At 37.7% G+C, this 21572-nt stretch overlaps 1 protein-coding gene across 2 annotated transcripts; it reads left to right on the top strand.

Moving 5' to 3' along the window:
* Nucleotides 1-198: 198 nt before the first annotated feature.
* On the top strand, nt 199-17482 carry elovl4b (ELOVL fatty acid elongase 4b). 2 transcript variants are annotated; one of them, XM_067445583.1, is made up of 7 exons: nt 199-386; nt 7608-7698; nt 7813-8000; nt 9584-9664; nt 11792-11963; nt 13214-13341; nt 15777-17482. In XM_067445583.1, exons 2-7 carry the CDS (start codon nt 7632-7634, stop codon nt 16050-16052), a joined length of 912 nt encoding a protein of 303 aa, XP_067301684.1. In that variant the 5' UTR covers nt 199-386; nt 7608-7631; the 3' UTR covers nt 16053-17482. The 2 variants fall into 2 exon arrangements, with proteins under 2 accessions (XP_067301684.1, XP_067301683.1); XM_067445582.1 differs by lacking the exon at nt 199-386 and adding an exon at nt 3172-3387.
* The last annotated feature ends 4090 nt before the right edge of the window (nt 17483-21572 follow it).

Genomic DNA, 21572 nt, shown 5'->3' with positions numbered 1-21572 from the left:
CTTAAATTTAATGAATCCTTGCTGAATATAAGTATTCATTTATAAAAAATAAAAATAAAAAAAGACCTCACACTTTTGAACTATTGTAACCGCAATGCACAAAAAAGAAAAAGAAAAGAGGAAGCTAAGTGAGGAAGAACTGTATTGTGGAAGAAAGGTACTAAGCAGGAAAGAAAGCAAACCTATAGAGTGATAGAGTGTGTTGTCCAGTACAGGGTTGTGATGCTGTTGCTCAGTCAGTTGTCAGTGTGACACACAGGTGAGATGACGATCACCTCCTGCCGTTCCTCTGAAACACTACAGATCTGCTCCTGCTGCGAGTGATGGCGGACAAACCGCTGTTAACAGAACACCTGTGAGCCACAGAAAGACAGAGAATCACAGAGGTGAGCTGTCATGCAATTAGCCCTGAACGTCTCTACACACACACACGCACACGCACACGCACACATGCACACACACACACACACACACACACACACACACACACACACACACACACACACACACACACACACACACACACACACACACACACACACACACACACACACACACACACACACACACACACACTAAAGGAGACAATAATATGTCAACTACATTACTGATCAGCCACATTGACCCTATATGATATTTGAAATGAGCTTATAACATAGGCCTAACAGTTTTTGCCAGAACTGTACAGCCGAATACAATTCTGTTGCATTATTTTCCTGTTAACACCGTGAAGCTGTTTTGAAACAATCGTCGTCATTGTAAAAGCACTATATAAATAAAGGTGACTTGACACACACACACACACACGCATGCATTTGTTTTAGTGAAATGTGGGGACATTCCATAATGGTTTTTATACCGTACAAACCATATTTTCTATCCCCCTACACCCCCTGCCCCTAAACCTACCCATCACAGGAAACATGCGGCATTTTTACTTTCTCAAAAAAATAAATAAATAAAAATACCCTCGTTCTGTATGATTTATAAGCCTTTTGAAAAATGGGGACATGTCCTCATATTTCACCATCTCCTTGTAATACCTATAGACATCATATAGGTGATGTCTGGTAATACCTATGTCATGCCCATGTCATTATACACATTTGTGTCCTGATACTTTCCAAAAACAAGCATGCACGCACGCACACGCACGCATGCACGCACACACACACACACACACACACACACACACACATGTCGTGTTTCCATGTTTTATGGGGACTTTCCATAGGCGTAATGGATTTCATACTGTACACCCAGGACATCCTATCCCCCTACACTACCCCTACCCCTAAACCTACCCATCACAGGAAACATTCTGCATTTTTACTTTCTCAAAAAAACTCCTTCTGTGTGATTTATAAGATGTTTTCCTCATGGGGACTTAAAAATGTCCCCACAAGGACAAGGATTTCGGATATTGCCATCTTTGTGGGGACATTTTGTCCCCATAACGTAGGGATTACCAGGTCACACACACACACACACACACACACACACACACACACACACACACACACACACACACACACACACACACACACACACACACACACACACACACACACACACACACATATTTGTGGTTGTCTATCAAAAGACTAATTTCTAACTCTGACTTTATTACCGATTAACATTACAAACTTACATTACATCAAATTTACATGTTCTAATGTAACATCCTTTTGTCGACATCTCTTTCTTGACCCATTATTTGAACAAACAGCAAAATAAAAAGGGGTTATAAATACAAAATAACTTTCTGGAGTCCACAAGCTGAATTGAACATGCAACATGATGAGGTCACATCACAACAAATATGACCCTGCTGAATTTTTTTTTTTTTAAAGTAGCCTAAGCTGATGAAGCTCTTAGCTGGTTTCAGCTGGTCTCAGTCTCACTCTCACCAAGCTGGAGTTCAGCTGGTTGGTCAGCTTGTTTTCCAGCCCGACCATCTTAAAGGTCAGGCACAAATGAAGATTTTTAACTTCACCGTTGTACATATAAAGCATGATAATGGGGTCTAATTGCATTATACGAGCAACGGTTGGAGGTAAAATCTTCATTTGTTCTACTGGAGAAACAAACACATCTACATCTACACCATGCCCTAGGGGTAAGCGGATAAACATAACATTTTTATGATTGGGTGAACTATCCCTTTAAGAAGTGGCCAAAACCCCTCTAAAAACAGCTAAGACCATACTTATCCACATATAATTATTAAAATACATTATTACCTTTGCTTTGTCTCATTTTGAGGTCTTTGTACAGTAATGATACCATAAGGCTGTGCAAAAACACATGATTGATTTTTAGACTACCATGTGGTTATAACTTATATTATTTTAGGCGAGCATTATGATCAAGTTTGTGTTTTGTTTTGAATAAGAAATAAAAAATAAGAAAACAGAAAAAATGTTTTCTAGGTTTTGCTGCCACCTTGTGTCTACATTGTGTCCTCGCATTAGGACAAAATATGTTAAGCAACAGGTTGCTCAGTAGGCTATGTATGGATTTAGGGATTTCACTGAGGTTCTAGCTGTATGAAGTCAGTGGAAAAATTATCATTACATTATACAATATAAAATTAATAAATGTAGCCTATAGCCTACAATACGATTTATAACTCAATTACAACAATGATATAATAAAGTATCTATTCGATATAAAATTATTAAATCAACAAAATAAATGATTTATAAAAATGTAATACAAATACTAAATTATCGTTAAAATACATAACAGGTATAACGTAGGCTAGTAAACATCACTGCATCACAGTATAATGTTGAACTCGAATTATAATTAGCTATTAGATATTACATAATTAAATATGAAAACAATTATATTTATACAAATTGGGTACAAAGTAATGAAGTATAATGATCAAACCTGGATGTATTTTATTCAAACTTGGCAGTAATTAACACTATGAGGACAAACAAACAAACAAACAAAAAAACTATAGCCTATAGGCTTATTCGAAATATTTTTTGTTGTGCCCCAAATAGATAATATTCATGTCAAGACAAGGGCTGCTGATGCATCGATTAACACCCCCAGATAAGACAAAGCGTTAACGCCTGAACAAAGGAGTTATCCGTGCGCACCGGAATGAGCCCCACATGGCGTGACTGCGCATGCTCAGTACCGGACTGACCGGTGTCCAGTCAGTGTCTGCTTACACTGATCAGATGCGTTTGCCTCATATGCTCCAGTCCCGTTAGTTACATTCTGTTTGCCTTCGCGTTATTATTGCCAAATCTGCGGGGTTGATGTGTTTAAACGCACACTGTAGATTTAAATCCAGACATTTATTCACTGCCATATTCCACCTGGGCGGCACTGCACCTGATGTCGGCATAGGCACGCGCTCGCAAGGTAAGACCGTGTGTGTCAAGTGCCTCTAAGTGCATTTTCTGCATCACTAGATTTTCAAACTAGATCTACGTAGCCGACTTGTCTTGAATACTTGCATGCAGTTAAATGCAAATGCGTTTACTGCAAAATGTCAGATCCAGTTAAAGCGCTTTAATGGAGATTAGTCATGTTCTCTACTAGAATCATGGTTCGTTTAGGGGGCCTTTAAGCTTAATATCATGGACGAACCTTTGAAAGTTCCACAAATAGCTTTGTATGTTCTAGTCTTGAGAAACCATAATGCACAAATGCCTAAAAGAACCCAGAATCACAGAGGAACCTAGGCTAATGAAACATAAAGCACTTATTTTTCTATCTAAAAAGAGCCATATAAACATGGAAACCCATTTCTGACTTTCAATGATTTTACCTAAGGCACAAGTAATGTTATATATTGACAAATAAGTAATAAATCTGACTTTGACCAGTTAATTTTCCACATAATTAGGGTAAAGTCAGCTAAACTGGGCCACGTTTTGGTAAATGACTTATAATACCATCAAATAAGCTATGCATGAGCATGATTATGAATTAGCATGGGTCTATTAAACATGTACATTTTAAATGTGAAAAAGTATAATTGTTTTAAAATTATGAGAGTTGTTAGCAGGTACCTTCTCGAGCTACGGCATAACATTCAGGTAAAATGGGCCTATAACAACACAGAAAACAACCTTATTTGGCCCATTTTACCTGACTTCACCCTACGTTTGGGTTATTTGACAACACATTTGTACAGGGTGAATCTAAGATACTGAAAAAAAAAAAAAAACCTTGAGGAACCTTTATTTTATTCTGTGCATAATATTTATGTTATTCTGCTCATGTTTGTTTTGTTTCATAATTATAATTTTTGCTACAGTGGACTGCTGCAACTTATGATTTCCTTCATTTCTGGAAAAGTTTTAGACCTCTTGCATTTGAAGCATCTGGTACTGATAACCTTCATGGTGATCATCCCTTTGAGTGCTGCGGCCTCAGATGTGGGTCGATGGGCATTTGTACTTACACTTTAAGCTTGTAGATCCAAAGGAATTAAAGCCTGACAAATGCTGGTGAAACCTGCTGACACACGAGCACGGAGGCTTTTGTCTTCAACAGGGATGTACGGGAACTTTGCACAGCCCGGTGACGCGTTTATTTTAACAGAGCTTCGTCTCTTCCGTTTTGTAGTGCAAAATCATCAATGGCCAAGTGGCCCTCAAAACATATTTGGAGACTTAATCCACACTTAAATGAATAGTTTACCCCAAAACCACAATTCTGTCATTAATTACTTGCACTCATGGCATTTCAAACATGCAAGACTTTCGTTTATCTTCGGAACTCAAATGAAGATTTCTGTCCCTCCATATTTAATTTAGGATTTAATTCATATAAACATTGATCAACAAACATAAACAGAAGATCAACTGCTTGACATGCAAGAACAAACCTCTTGCAGAAGCTCAAATGTGCTGCCTAAAAGGAGAATGAACCTCATTGGTTCTTGCAGAAGATCAAACGTGCTGCAAAACACGAGAATGAACCTCATTGGTTCTTGAGGAAGCTCAAATGTGATGCGTAACACGAGAATGAACCTCATTGGTTCTTGTGAAAGCTCAAACGTGCTTCATAACATGAGAATGAACCTCATTGGTTCTTGCAGAAGATCAAACGTGCTGCAAAACACGAGAATGAACCTCATTGGTTCTTGCAGAAGATCAAACGTGCTACAAAACACGAGAATGAACCTCATTGGTTCTTGAGGAAGCTCAAATGTGATGCGTAACACGAGAATGAACCTCATTGGTTCTTGTGAAAGCTCAAACGTGCTTCATAACATGAGAATGAACCTCATTGGTTCTTGCAGAAGATCAAACGTGCTGCAAAACACGAGAATGAACCTCATTGGTTCTTGCAGAAGATCAAACGTGCTGCAAAACATGAGAATTAACCTCATTGGTTCTTGTGGAAGCTCAAACGTGCTTCATAACATGAGAATGAACCTCATTGGTTCTTGAGGAAGCTCAAACGTGCTTCATAACATGAGAATGAACCTCATTGGTTCTTGCAGAAGATCAAACATGCTGCAAAACACGAGAATTAACCTCATCGTTCTTGTGCTGAAGCTCAAACGTGCTGCAAAACATGAGAATGAAACTTATTGGTTCTTGTGGAAGCTCAAACGTGCTTCATAACATGAGAATGAACCTCATTGGTTCTTGCAGAAGATCAAACGTGCTGCAAAACATGAGAATTAACCTCATTGGTTCTTGTGGAAGCTCAAACGTGCTTCATAACATGAGAATGAACCTCATTGGTTCTTGAGGAAGCTCAAACGTGCTTCATAACATGAGAATGAACCTCATTGGTTCTTGCAGAAGATCAAACATGCTGCAAAACACGAGAATTAACCTCATCGTTCTTGTGCTGAAGCTCAAACGTGCTGCAAAACATGAGAATGAAACTTATTGGTTCTTGTGGAAGCTCAAACGTGCTTCATAACATGAGAATGAACCTTATTGGTTCTTGAGGAAGCTCAAACGTGCTTCATAACATGAGAATGAACCTCATTGGTTCTTGCAGAAGATCAAACATGCTGCGTAACACGAGAATGAACCTCATTGGTTCTTGAGGAAGCTCAAACGTGATGCTTAACACGAGAATGAACCTCATTGGTTCTTGTGGAAGCTCAAACGTGCTGCAAAACACGAGAATGAACCTCATTGGTTTTTTAGTGAAAGCTCAAATGTGATGCGTAACACGAGAATGAACCTCATTGGTTCTTGCGGAAGCTCAAACGTGATGCGTAACACGAGAATGAACCTCATTGGTTCTTGTGAAAGACAATATAAAATCTAAATTGACCCAATATAAATGTGATAACCTGAAGAAACAATTGTTCTGAGAACATGGCCCAACCTTCAGTTAAGTCTTAAGTCACTCAATAATAATAAAATGATATTTAATTGGAAATATCCTAAACAGCTTTTCAGCAAAATTCCATTTGATGTTTTCTATGAAATGCAATGACATTCAGAAACTTCCTATGACTTCCCACGACAATGCATATGGTATACGTGCAGGAATATTTATTGTTTCTTTTATTTGAGAGCCCCCCCCCCCCCATTTTATATGGGACCAGTACTGTATACAGCTGTCCTGTTTTCCTTCAGTTTGTCTCTGTGAAAAGTGATAGGGCTGCTAAATAATGTACGGGTGTCAGCAGGGCTGTGGACGGGCTGATTATGTAATGACACTGGTGGACAGAGACCCAAATTAACCCTGCTTACCTGGCGCTCAGGTGGGTGTTACTGTTGATCAAGAGTAACACCGTCTGTAATACACATCTGGGACTGTCACATGTTGTCTGTCAATCTGAAACAATAAAACAAACATACAAAACACAAACATAATTATATTTTTTAGCATGCAATTACCAGGGTTATTATAGTTAACCTAAACTAAAACCATAAAAAAAATCATGGTAACACTTTTCTAAAAACCATTATATATAATGCAAGTTTTTTAAATGCATGGATTATGCCCTGTAATGCACTTTATATAACTGAATAATTGTAACCACATTCATAGTACACTATTATGTTACACCATTAGAAAGTATAATGCATTTAGATCATAACAAGATATCTGCAAATGTTATAATGCATTTTAACTTAGGTTAAAATAATTTATGAAAGCATAATGCGTACACTATGCATTATACATAAAGGCTTTAAGTAGTGTTACCAAAAAATGTTTTGATTGATATTTTACTGAAATACAATAATATATATATTTATATGAGCTATTTGCCAAATCAATATTCCTCATTTTTCATTCAGTTTAACTTGATGTACTGAAATAACAAACTATTAAGACAAAAACAAATAATAAAAAAATGACAAAAATGCGCAACAATATTGACTAAAACTTGAACTAAAATTTAACTGAAAACGTAAAATATATAAAATAAAACCAATTCAAAATAGTATCTCATCATACTTTTTAGATCAGTAATTGGGTAACATAATTTTATTAAAGTACTTTTATCTGGCACAATGTGATCTACAATCGAAATCCAACATTTGGTCTTGTGAAATGATCTTTGTACGACTCACTGTCATGAAGGAATTCATTTCATATTGTGCAAGGAAAATCCTTTTTAAACTGCTTCTATTCTGTTTGTTCCTTCACAGGATAATAATCTTAGAACTAGAGCCATGGAGACAGTCATTCACTTTATGAATGACTCCGTAGAGTTTTATAAATGGAGCCTTACCATAGCAGGTAAGAATATTCTGAAACATATATTCCTATATAGCAATATATATAAGAGCATTACAAACGAGCACACGGAATATCCTGAACTGAACTGTGTTTTGTGTGTGTTTTAAATCGCAGACAAGCGCGTGGAGAAATGGCCGATGATGTCATCGCCGCTCCCCACTCTGGGGATCAGTGTTCTCTACCTGCTCTTCCTCTGGGCCGGACCCCTTTACATGCAGAACCGCGAGCCTTTTCAGCTCCGAAAAACCCTCATTGTGTACAACTTCAGCATGGTGCTGCTTAACTTCTACATCTGCAAAGAGGTCTGTTGAGCTCCTTCTTGTCAATCCATTTCAATCTAGTGGGACCAATCAGGCACAGTTGCACTAGAAAATACTATTGATGCGATAGTATTTAAAAAAAGGGTGACAATATCTTAAAAAAAAGTATTACTGCAATATGTATAATAATAAAAAATATATTAACAGGTCTAAATTATGCATTAACTTGCTGAAATCACATCATTTTTTTTTTTTTTGTGTGGCAAAAATAAGCAGAATGCAAAGAAACTGGATAGACAAAAAGTGATCTGCTTTTCACATGCATTCTGAGGCGAAGACAACTTTACTTTGCACATCAATATACAATAATATTAATAATCGAAAATAAATAATTTTCTTCATCAAAAGATATTTAAATATGGATATTTATTTCCATATTTAAATATTTTGAATTATGTTTATTTTTCTTATGATATGGGCAATACATGTTTGACAATAATCAATAATTGTTTCAAAGATACATCTCACTACATTTATGCTTAACATTTTTTTTTTCATGAATAGTGACGATATACATATATATATAATAAAGAAAAAATAGATTTATAGTGGTGGCCAAAAGTGATATTTGTTCACTTTTTTTTCAAAATATGTTGTTCACATATTTGTTATTAATTATCTACAAGTTTTATTAAACCTAATAAATATGAGAAACATGTTTTATTTATTTTTTATATTTTAAATTTGAGGGAAGAACAATACACTAAACATGGATGAGGTATTTATCTGACAGAATTATTTGCCAAACTACTGCTACAGGTTATATTTTATTATGCAAAAAAATCATATAAAAACAAAGCTCACGCATCTCGCATTGACTACTACAACATAATCAGTTATTATTATTTCCTTGGTTCACTCTTTTTTTTGCATGCATTCATAACTTGTTTGTATGAAAGCCTGGCCAAAAAGTATGCACACTATGGCATGTTTCATTGCGTTATTATCACAAATAAATGCTCCAAGCACAACTATGCAATATGCCTACAAAATCATTACGTTTTTAATACAATATTTAAATAAAGGATAAATATGTGAGTTTTCCAATGCTAGACATAACTTTTAGCCACTACTGTATAAATTTTTTTTTTTTTTTTTTAAATAAATCCAATATTTCTATGTAAAAAAAAAAGAATGAAAATAAAATGCTGTTCATAATAATATAATATAATATAATATAATATAATATAATATAATATAATATAATATAATATACAGCATGCAACAATCCTGAGGATATTCATATTATGCAATATATTTTTACTTTGGTGTTCACTGGGTGAACCCAACAATAGTGCAATATTGTACAGACAGACACAGACAGGTCAGACGTTTTGGCACTAGTTCACTGGCTCAGTAATAAATTGTGACATATTTGACTTCTTACACAGACAAAATTTTGGTTGTTTCGTAAGTTTTCTGCTACAAACAAAAAATAAGCTATGAAAGTACACAGAAAGGCATAGTCTATATCTGACAAAAGCAAAAGACAAACTGTGTAAAAACATACAGACTTCACCTTTAAATTAATTGATAATGAATAGTGTCAATGTTTTTCTCACTAGCTGCTCTTGGGCTCCAGAGCGGCCGGATACAGCTACCTCTGCCAGCCTGTAAACTACTCGAATGATGTTAATGAAGTCAGGGTAAGAAATACACGATCATTCCTTACTAAATAAGCACATACCATAGACTGCTCTCGATTGTATATAAAGTTATAATGACTATACACTCTAACCCAATCAGAATCCAGATTGAAGCTTTGAACTTTAGCATTCAGAGGGTAATTCTGTAAGGAAAAGGGAGAAAGTTGAGGAGAGGCTTAACGGTAATCAGGAGGCCGGAATGCTGAATCCCAGGATACCGCTTTCACTGACGTCGGTTAGAGTTTCCTCATGCTGTTATCTTGGCATACATCATCACCTTCATTGGCAAGCTTGTTTTCCCTGGTGACGTGAGGACAGATGAGGTCAGGAGTCTCCCCACCCATAGGCCACACCTCCAATTTCATGGCTCTTGCTAACAGTGTACCTAAAGAGCAAATTAATTGAGATTAATCATTGGATACCTTTATCTAAAGTGACTTTAAGACACTCATGAGATGAACAGTCCCACGGGAGGACAATTAGGTTATGTGTCTTGTTCAAAGCTTCAATCGTTATGTTAGTATGGATCAGTCCTTACAACTATTTGATTACCAGTCCAGATCAGTATGATGGATGGATGGATGGATGGATGGATGGATGGATCTATCTATCTATCTATCTATCTATCTATCTATCTATCTATCTATCTATCTATCTATCTATCTATCTATCTATCTATCTATCTATCTATCTATCTATCTATCTATCTATCTATCTATCTATCTATCTATCTATCTATCTATCTATCTATCTACAGTGCATCTGGAAAGTATTCACATTGCTTCACTTTTTCCTCACATTTTATGTTACAGCCTTATTCCAAAATTGATTAAATTTATTATTTTCCTTAAATTCTACAAACAATATCCCATAATGATAACTCTGATCAACTGATTAAAATCTTTGCAAATTTATAAATAAAAAACAAACAAACAAACATATACACAAGTATTCACAGCCTTTGCCATGACACTCAAAATTGAGCTCAGGTGCTTCTGTTTCCACTGATCATCTTTGAGATGTGTCTACAACTTGATTGGAGTCCGTCTGTGGTGAATCACTCTGAAATAGCTCCACCATTTCTCTGTGGAGAGAGAGGAGCCTTCCAGAAGAACAACAATCTCTGCAGCACTTCACCAATCAGTCCTGTATGGTAGAGTTGCCAGACGGAACCAAGTCCTCAGTAAAAGGCACAACAGCCCATCTGGAGTTTGCCAAAATGCACCTGAAGGACTATCAGACCATGAGAAACGCAATTATCTGGTCTGATAAAACAAAGTTTGAACTCTTTGACCTGGATGGCAAGCATCACATCTGGAGGAAACAAGGCACCGCTCATCACCTGGCCAGTACCATCCCTACAGTGAAGCATGGTGGTGGCAGCATCATGCTGTGGGGATATTTTTCAGCAGCAGGAACTGGGAGACTAGTCAGGATCGAAGTAAAGATGAATGCAGATTGTATAGAGACATCCTTGATGAAAACCTACTCCAGAGCACTCTTAGCCGCAGATTAGGGTGAAGGTTCATCTTCGAACAGGACAACGACCCTAAGCACACAGCCAAGATGACAAAGGAGTTGTCCCAGGACAACTCTGTGAATGTCCTTGAATGGCCCAGCCAAAGCCATACTTGAACCTGACTGGAGAGATCTGAAAATGGCTGTGCTCTGACGTTCCCCATCCAACCTAATGGAGCATTAGTGGTCCTGCAAAGAAGAATGGGAGAAACTGCCCAAAAATAGGTGTGCCAAACTTTTAGCATCATACTCAAAAATACTTGAAATTGTAATTGGTGCAACAGGTGCTTCATGCTTTTATGGCGTATTTTTTGTAGAATTTTGAGGGAAAGAATGAATTAAATCCATTTTGGAATAAGGCTGTGAATACATTGCGAATGCAATCAACTGTCAAATCTAAATGTGACAACCTGAACTAACCTGAAAAATACTCTTATACTGAGAACACGGTTCAAGCTTCAATTCAAATTATTAGAACTAATGCCTGAATGCATCCTGGTGTATTTTTTTATGTTAAGTATGTTCACATGTTACCCAAAAGATTTAGCAAAAATGTTAGAATTTTCGTTTGGAAGACATTATCACCAAAAAATAACGGTGTTTCTGCAGATAGCGTCGGCTCTGTGGTGGTACTACATCTCTAAGGGAGTGGAGTTTCTGGACACAGTGTTCTTTATCATGAGGAAGAAGTTTAACCAGGTCAGCTTCCTGCACGTCTATCACCACTGCACAATGTTCATCCTGTGGTGGATCGGCATCAAGTGGGTTCCTGGCGGGCAATGTGAGTACACACACCTACGCACACACATGCAAGCGCACGCAAACACGTTTGTTTTTGTAAAATGTGGGAACATACCATAAGTGTAATGGTTTTTATATCATACAAACCGTATTTTCTATCCCCCTACACTGCCCCTACCCCTAAACCTACCCATCACAGGAAACATTCTGCATTTTTACTTTCTCAAAAAAAAAAAAAAATCTGTATGATGTAAGCCTTTTGAAAAGTGGGGACATAGGTAATGTCCTCATATTTGACCCTCTCCTTGTAATACCTATGTCATACCCATGTTATTATACATATTTGTTTCCTGATATTTCACAAAAACAAGCACGCACGCACGCACACACACACACACACACACACGCACACACAAACACACATGAAAAAGTGTGCTCACCACAGTGGCTGGTGAGCAAAAAAGTTAATGTCAAGCCCTGCTTGTACATCTATCTTTGTGATCTACTTCTGGCTCCTTACCCTAACCTACTCTTAACCTAATTATAAACTTATCCCTAAAACCAAGTCTTAGCCCTCAAACAGGCCTTTAAAGGGATCTCAGTAAGTGGGGACCAGCCAAAATGTCCTCCTTTTACTCTCTTTGTCCTCACTACCATGGTCTAAAACTCAAACCGGGCATTACAAAGAGAGTTGTACAAGTACACACACGTTTGTGAGCATGTACTTGCATATACTATACTATATTGAAAGGTGATAAAAAAGACTTGCTTTCCTCATATAAGTGCTAAGGGTGAGACGCATATAACGATGATGTTTACTTAGTAAGTTGTAGATGAGAAGGTGGAAATAACGGTTGATTTGCATGAGAACCATTTACAGAAACTTTTTGGCTTTTTAAGTGTATGTTTTGAGGAAGGATGAGGGTATTTTAGCAAAAGGTTAGGAGAGCTTAGGGGGTGTGGACGGGGTCAAAGTGTACAGACGAGGACAGATGGTCTGAGGCTAATAAGGAGGAAAGGATAATGATCTGAGGACTGCGTTTAGATGACTGGATGTTGTAATCTTGTTTCTCAACAAATGCTGATGACACTTCCAGAACATTTCATATTCATATTTGATTTCCAAATTAATGTGAGAAAATACATTTTGCTCATGATCCATGAAATAGTCCCATTGTCCCAAGAAATACTCTATGATCTGAATGTATAATCCTGAAACTTGATCAATATTTTGTTGAACCAACATCTTTTTGATGTTATATCTAACTAAATCTACTTCCTTCTTCACAGCTTTCTTTGGCGCTACAATTAACTCAGGCATCCATGTGCTGATGTACGGGTACTATGGCTTGGCAGCGTTCGGCCCAAAGATCCAGAAGTACCTATGGTGGAAGAAATACCTCACTATTATTCAGATGGTAAATAAACACTCCACATCCCTCTTAACTTCTCAAATTGCAATATCAAAGATTGGCTGAAATACAGCTGTGCATGGGAAAATAAATGACCTATTAGCATAGACTTCATCCTCAGTGAACTGTACACAGTCCTCCATGTTTATCTCCTCGCCTGAGCTTTTAACAGCAGCATTCAAGTAAGAAATGTTTTCTTATTAAAGATACTAAAGTTATTCATATTTGATTCATATTAACAGCATATATAGCAGTTGGTCCTGTATATTATGCTGCTTTCACTTTAATACACAGATCTAATATACACAATTTCTTTCCCTGCTGTTTACGTTCACATTGATAACCGACTGTGTTTATGTGTAACTTTGTGTGTATTTGATAGTTTAAACGCAATACGATGTGAAAGAGAACTTAGTTTAATACTTACTGACATCCAGCTTTCTGTGCGTGGGCTTCAGATGTGTGCGCTCAGAAAACCATATATCAGAAGTTTAGACTGATATGACACGTGCAGATAATAACTTTCATTCTGTTGAAGAACTGCAATGACACGTGAGCGTGACCATGATAGATATGATAATCAGAACCAAACAGTTTAGTTTTTGGCAGGGTAACTGAGGCCGAGGCTGCCCTCTTCTGAATAGAGTAGGTGGGGAGCAGCAGCTCATTTGCATTTAAAGGTGCCCTAGAATGAGTTGAAACAATATGTTAAATTGTTCTCTGATATCTACATAGAGTATGTGGCTTATTTAAGGGCAAAAATTGTCCAGATAGAGTTTTACAGGTCCATTTACAACCCTATAAATTGTCCCTAGGATGTAATGCTCAGTTTTGCCTTATTCGGAAGGGTCATGAATATTAATGTTGAGCTCTGCTCTGATTGGCTTATTTCAGGAGCTCACAGCACAATTGTTCAGCGAAGTCCTGACCGCTCTGACAGAACACAGGCCGACTGAATGACACTTTAAGCAGAACATCTCAAATAGAGATTGCTAAAATGCAGCCTACTTGTTTATTGGTGATTTAAATCGCCCAATCAGAGCTTTTCTGTAAAAAGAACCTGTGTACTATCCAGTGTTTTACCTAAACATGTCCAATCTGGCAACCATATGCACGCAAGCTCTTTCTCTCACACGGATGATCTGAAAACACCAATATCAAGTAAGCTGCATTTTATCAATCTCCATTTGAGATGTTCTGCTTAAAGTGTCATTCAGCCTACATTTTAGACTTGTCTTTTTTCGTCAACGATATTGCATGTTTATATAACGTTAGTCACAATGTAGGCTACGCAGTGACTGTGATGTACTCTGAAATACAAGCATGCAAAAACATCATAGGCCTACTTCAGTTGTCAAAAATATAAATATATAACTCATATTTTTACAAAATGAATAACCTTGTAAAATGATAGTCGTTTTAACTTATATGGTGGAAGAGGTTACGTTTGCTAGAAGGATCGAGTGAACGATCTTTAAGCAATTAACGTATCTACGGTTGTATTTTGTAATACAAAATAATATTAACCTAATAACCTTTGTCATTAGACACACTTTTTAGTTTTGTATGGTACTTGGAGTTTCCTATTGTTACTGTAAGCATCTTGCGTTATCTAGACAATGCGGTCTCTCTAAGAAACTTTCAGTTTAATCAGAAATTGTTTAAACAGCTAGTCAATAAATGGATAAATCACTACTTACTGCTTGAAGGAATATAGCTGCCCCTTTCTTCAGTTTTAGATGCTGAACGAAGATTGCTTGAAATGGGCCGAACAAACGAACGATTTTAAATTAATTTGTTGTGGTATCGAATTATAATAAACCTCAGCCATGACTGTTGACATATGAAAAGTCCTCACGTCTCCTGCACAGCCTGGATCATAAATGTGTGTTCGAGCTGCCGTTTTTGCTATCTTCAAGTGTCGTTTGATGATTCGGCTCCGTCAGTTCCGCCTGACAATGAACATGTTTGGACAGATGCAAATGTTGGGGGCGTGCATATAAATGATGCGTCACGGTTGGGTTTTATGTTGAGAAGCACTTTTTTTTCCGTGGTGTTTTTAATTCACGAGATTTACATATGAAGGAGGAGGCAATGGTGTTTGAGACTCACAGTATGTGATGTCCATGTACTGAACTCTTATTATTTCACTATGGCAAGGTTAATTCTATTTTTCATTCTAGGGCACCTTTAAAGATACATGCACAAAAACAGCATGTTTTCCTTCCACTCAAAAGTGGGCATTTACAGCATGGTATTATAAATGTTCCGTGGGGTATTTTGAGCCTAAACTTCCCAGACACATTCTGGGGACATCTGAGACATATATTACAAAACATCTTGTAAAAGAACAAATTGTTGAAGCTTTTCATGGCTGCTTGAAGCAATCAAAGAAGCCTTTACAGTTGTAGGATTTACACGCTCATTTGCTTTGTTTTTAGATCCAGTTCCACGTCACCATTGGCCATGCCGCGCACTCTCTCTACACAGACTGCCCGTTCCCGGCCTGGATGCAGTGGGCTCTGATCGGCTACGCCGTCACGTTCATCATCCTGTTCGCCAATTTCTACTACCAAACCTACCGCCGCCAGCCACGCCTCAAGTCAGCCAAATCTGCCGTTAATGGCGTCTCCACAGCAACTAATGGCACCAGTAAGGCACCGGAGGTCTCGGAAAATGGAAAGAAACAAAAGAAAGGAAAAGGAAAACATGACTGAAAAGAAATACGGAAACACCGGGTCTCATGGGGTTCAAAAATGCCCATGTAATCTCAACCACAACAGACTGTTTGATAATTGTAAAAACGAAATTGGTCTTTTTTTGGTCTTTTTCTTTGGTATTTCAAACTACAGACATTTCTTAAGGAACACAGCCAATTCTGTGTGACTTTCTCAGTCATCTCCTGATGTTTAGGCGACTTTGTATAATCTAAAATGTCCCTTGTGGTATGCCGAATCTGAACAGCAAACTACTTTGGGATATGTATTTATCATCTCTGGGAAGAATAATTTTAAACTTTTTTTTCTTCCACAGAATGACAGATACATATGTTTTCTCACAGAAACAGAAACTTAGCTAGTTTTTATTGATGAAAGCATCTTACATAAATGGCTCATCTGGATGCTTCAAATGTCCTTGCTCTGGTCTCAATGGCAGACAGTTTTTTGACACCCTTGAATCCTGAAACAACAAATGATACGGAGTCGTTCAAGATGCAAGACTGAATCACTTCCATAACACATGCGGATAATCCCGCAAATTCCACAATCAAATTTTCTATTTTTTATAGCTTTAATTATTGTCTGTTTGAATCTTTATTTGTAGTGAAACAGTGGTGTTTAAGGACTCTGGTGACCCTTATTACAAATAGGTGATTTTTAAAGTGGCAATACAATTCTACCAAAGTAAATCACTTTATATTTGGTGGGTTTATACTTTTGCATTAGATATGTTTAATTTAATTTTCCTGTACTAAACGAGTTCCTGAGAGTGCACGCAGTAATGATGGTATCATGGCTTTATACTCAGGTAGTGTGACATGTTTTTGTTCACATGTAAGTTTAGACACATATACTGCATACACACACTTGTGTCCTTAATATCTATTCAGGTATGTGTGCTCCTGCTCTATTGCTCTATTGCAAAAGTTATATTGCATTACAGCTACACTAATTTTGCTTTTTGTTCCCTTTTATGAAAGAAAAAAAAATTCCCTATTAATAAAATCCCACAATTCTAAAAGCAGGTAGACAACTCTTTAAAACGTGCTATTTATGCTGTATATTTTCTGTATGAATGAATACTTTTAAGTTTACACAGGAAGTACACATGCTGTGTTTGTGATTTGCACATTGTGATTTTAAAAGTAAGACATGTTCCTGGATCAACATTCCAGTCCTAACCCATAACTTATTCCAAAAATCCGAGGGAAATGATGGTGAATAACACTGATGTAGAAGCACCTAACCCTGGTTGTAAGCCTAAACTTGACATAAACTGTAAACTTGTCCCTCAAATCTGATTTTTTGATTGTAATGTTGCTCCGGGATCAGAAAAGATGTTGATCCAGGCTCATGTTGTACTTCATGTAAATCACGTTCACAGTGTACAGCTTCAATGTTCCTCTTATAATAAACGATTATACCAACTGATACAGAACTGAATAAAATAAACAGGATGTCAACCTTATTTTCTGTCTTGTCTCACTCTCTCTCATGTATACATGCTGGCCTACTACTCAATTACCTAAAAATTACTCATATTTTGCTAACTGAATCATTGATATCACTATAGTTCATCCTTCAATTTTAAGCATTAAGGGCCATTTACACCATGGATGATAACTATAAAGTTTTGATAGCTACTATAACAATAAGGACACAGAGGAACGTTGGAGCGACTTTAAGAACGATTAAACATTGACAGCCATTCCTACATTAACAAACAGATGGTTTGTTAATAATAATAATAATGTGTTCGATTTATAGCGCTTTTCAAGGCACTCAAAGCGCTTTACATTGAAGGGGGGAATCTCCTCAACCACCACCAATGTTCAGCATCCACCAGGATGATGCGACGGCAGCCATATTGCGCCAGAACGCTCACCACACACCAGCTGATTGGTGGAGAGGAGACCGAGTGATGAAGCCAATCAGGATATGGGGATTATTAGGAGGCCATGATGGACGGGACAATGGGCAAATTTGGCCAGGATGCCGGGGTTACACACATCCTGTTAAGACATTAATCCCAGGATGGTTAAGACATCCTGGGATTTTTTTACGACCACAGAGAGTCAGGACCTCGGTTTAAGGTCTCATCCGAAAGACGGTGCTCTTTTGTCATCGCTATACTGTGACATTAGGACCCACACAGGGTGAGCACCCCCTGCTGGCCTCACTAACACCTCTACCAGCAGCTACCTGGTTTTCCCAGTTTGTCTCCAATCCAGGTACTGACCAGGCTCAGCCCTGCTTAGCTTCAGTGGGAAACCAGTCTTGGGCTACAGGGTGATATGGCTGCTTGTTGTGACAGATGGCATTAATGCAGTGGACATTAAAGGGATAGTTCACCCAAAAATTGAAATTCTGTCATTAAATACTCGCCCTCATGCCGTTCCAAACCTATCATCTTTAATGACAAATGAAGATCTTTTTGATAAAATCTGAGAGCTTTCTGTTCCTCCATTGACACGTTTAGATATGAGCAGGGACGCGTTATCCTAATGTGCGACATGGGCTGCAGCCCAGGGCCCCGAACATCTTTTGCGTTAATAGAGAAGTCAACGCAAATAGTTTGATCACGGATAGATCGCCTGTTATACGTCCCAATAATAACGGATTTCAGCTTTCTCACTGCGCACAGATGCGGTCCGGCAGTGCTTTCCATGAGCGGTGCGCTTGCAGCAGCGCGTCGATCGTTTCAACACCGAGTATATTTTGTGCTGGACGCGCTGAATTAAAGTGATAGAACGTTGTTCGCATTAAAATAAACATGCATTCAGGTGAAAATCTGGTTATTTCACCACAGATTCATGTAATTTAATGTCTAATCTGTTTTAATGACTTTTTGCCTGGGGTAAAGCAAGAAATAGGACACATTTAGGTAGATAGGGAGACATAATGGAGAGCTCTCGTCCTTTCTTGTAGGTGGAGAAAGGGCCCTGCCAAAGCTTAGCCCAGGGCCCCGCAAAGGCTTAACACGGCCCTGGATATGAGATCGTAAAACGTATTAATGTGAATTGCGCAGTTTAGTCAAAAATGTTCTAAAGAGATTGCTTTTAATGATAAACTGATTGAATTTAAACTTGTATTTACATATAAACATTCATTAACGCTCACATTAGTTGTGGTAAACGGAAACTCAAGCATGTTTCCTAGAAACGCAAGAACCAATGAGGTTCATTCTAGTATTACGAAGCACATTTGAGCTTCTACAAGAACCAATGAGGTTCATTTTCGTGTTACGAAGCGCATTTGAGCTTTCCCAAGAACCAATGAGGTTCATTCTCGTGTTACGAAGCACATTTGAGCTTCTACAAGAACCAATGAGGTTCATTCTCGTGTTATGAAGCGCGTTTGAGCTTCCCCAAGAACCAATGAGGTTCATTCTCGTGTTACGCATCACATTTGAGCTTCCCCAAGAACCAATGAGGTTCATTCTCATTTTAGGAAGCGCGTTTGAGCTTCAACAAGAACCAATGAGGTTCATTCTCGTGTTACGCATCACATTTGAGCTTCCCCAAGAACCAATGAGGTTCATTCTCGTATTATGAAGCACATTTGAGCTTCAGAAAGAACCAATAAGGTTTGCTCTTATACATAAAGCTGGTTCAGTTGAGTTTCTAATTATGTTCGTTGATAAATGTTTATATGTGAATAAAGTATACGTAAATATAAATCATGGAAAACTTTAAGATCTCTCCAGAACATTTGGATTAAACCACCCGGTTGATTTGGATTAGTTGTACAATCTCTTTATGAACTTTTTGAAGCGTCACAGTAGTTGCAAAGACTGTCAATGGAGGGACAGAAAGCTCTCAGATTTCATCAAAAAGATTTAAATTTGTGTTCAGAAGATGAACGAAATCTCGCAGTGTGTTAGGAGAGATGTGCTGTTCCCTTTTACACGACAGGTCTGGCCCCAGTCACATTTATCTCAGTTGTTCACAGACCCTCTGCCTCCTTCTCTTTCCTTCCTGGACTCCTAATTAAGTGTCCTTTCGGCTGTGATGGAGCGCCGAGGCCAGAGCTTTGAGGGGTTGGGCAGACAGATCTGGTCTAATCAGGCTGTAAATTGGCTTTCGCTGTAAAAGAGCTTATATCCACGTCAGAGCTTGCAGTGTTATTCAGGTCACTGTGGGAGAAACACACTGGTAGTATCAAACTAAAACTATTAAAGAGACCAGATGAATGCAATAAATATGAAATTTACACATGACAATTGCAATTTTTCACATGCATATATCCACCTGAAAGCTAGAAATGTTCTATGTAGTGAGACAGATGGGAAAATAAATGGTCATTATTCAGGAAAACAGAAACAAATGCTACACTGACTTTAGAAATTATACTTTTTTAATTTGAGAAAACTTTTCTCTTAATTAATATTCCAACGAGTATTTCAAAGTATTTCAAATTATTATTAAATATTTTTTTTCCCCATCTTACTGAGTGACCAAGCCAAACTAATATTTTTTTTTTAATATATTTTATTTGAAATTATGCAATTTAACATAAACAGCCAACAGAATCCATGTCAATGAAAAATTTCCATTTTTTAAAAAGGACTTTTTAATCATGCATTACAACAACATTGTCTTTAAAGAATGCATTTTAATTGTAGCCATTGTTAATTATAGGCAGACTGTATGGGGAAATAGCCTTTGTCTGTTTCTGAAGCGTTAGCTAATACTTAAGTGCAAAATACATTGAGACATTTAGATTTTTTTCCCCCCAGATACGGTATTTTTGATACAGTACAGCCATAACTCAAGTCATCTTACTCATGTAGCCTACATAAAGCATAATTTGTACTTTTTACATTTTTTTCCCAGCATCTGTACATTTTTACTCTCCAAACCCATTCTACAATCTCTCTCTCCTCTCTCTCTCTCTCTCTCTCTCTCTCTTCTCTCTCTCTCTCTCTCTCTCTCTCTCTCTCTCTCTCTCTCTCTCTCTCTCTCCTCTCTCTCTCTCTCTCTCTCTCTCTCTCTCTCTCTCTCTCTCTTCTCTCTCTCTCTCTCTCTCTCTCTCTCTCTCTCTCTCTCTCTCTCTCTGATCAAGGATGTTCGTAAGAGGATTGCAAATAGGCCAGAGATTTCCACTGGCCCTATTAACAGAAAGTGGCTTCACCTTTCTCTCAACCTGTTCCACAGATAATTTATGTTACCTGGGATAATTGTCTCCTCTTTGTGTCTACACAAACTTCCACCAATCATGGACGATATGTATGTATCAACTTCGAGTATCAACTTTTAAGACCATTGTGCTGAGACATGGCCTACAATGCAATTGGGGAGCATAAGGATGGATATATTGTAATTTACCATTGTATTTAAAACAGCTGCGACCTACTATAGCTATTGTTCATAAGATAACGTATTTCCAGTCAAGAAGCCTACACAGAAAGACAGACGGCGCTCTCTAGTGTTCGCAGGCAGTATTACAGACTGATTTAAATGACCTGAGATTCCCTTGTGACTGACATTAGGAGAGTTTCACTAAAGTGATAGTAGG

This window comes from Pseudorasbora parva, chromosome 6 (assembly GCF_024679245.1).
Source record: "Pseudorasbora parva isolate DD20220531a chromosome 6, ASM2467924v1, whole genome shotgun sequence".
Classification (NCBI taxonomy): domain Eukaryota; kingdom Metazoa; phylum Chordata; class Actinopteri; order Cypriniformes; family Gobionidae; genus Pseudorasbora; species Pseudorasbora parva.
Note: the sequence above shows the minus strand (reverse complement) of the source record. Positions and strands in the feature narration are given on the sequence as shown.

Coding starts and splice junctions, on each gene's coding strand:
- elovl4b (XM_067445583.1), top strand. CDS start 7,632: ATGGAGACAGTCATTCACTTTATGAATGACTCCGTAGAGTTTTATAAA. Junction 7,699..7,812: donor ATGGAGCCTTACCATAGCAG/GTAAGAATATTC, acceptor TTTAAATCGCAG/ACAAGCGCGTGGAGAAATGG. Junction 11,964..13,213: donor GTGGGTTCCTGGCGGGCAAT/GTGAGTACACAC, acceptor CCTTCTTCACAG/CTTTCTTTGGCGCTACAATT.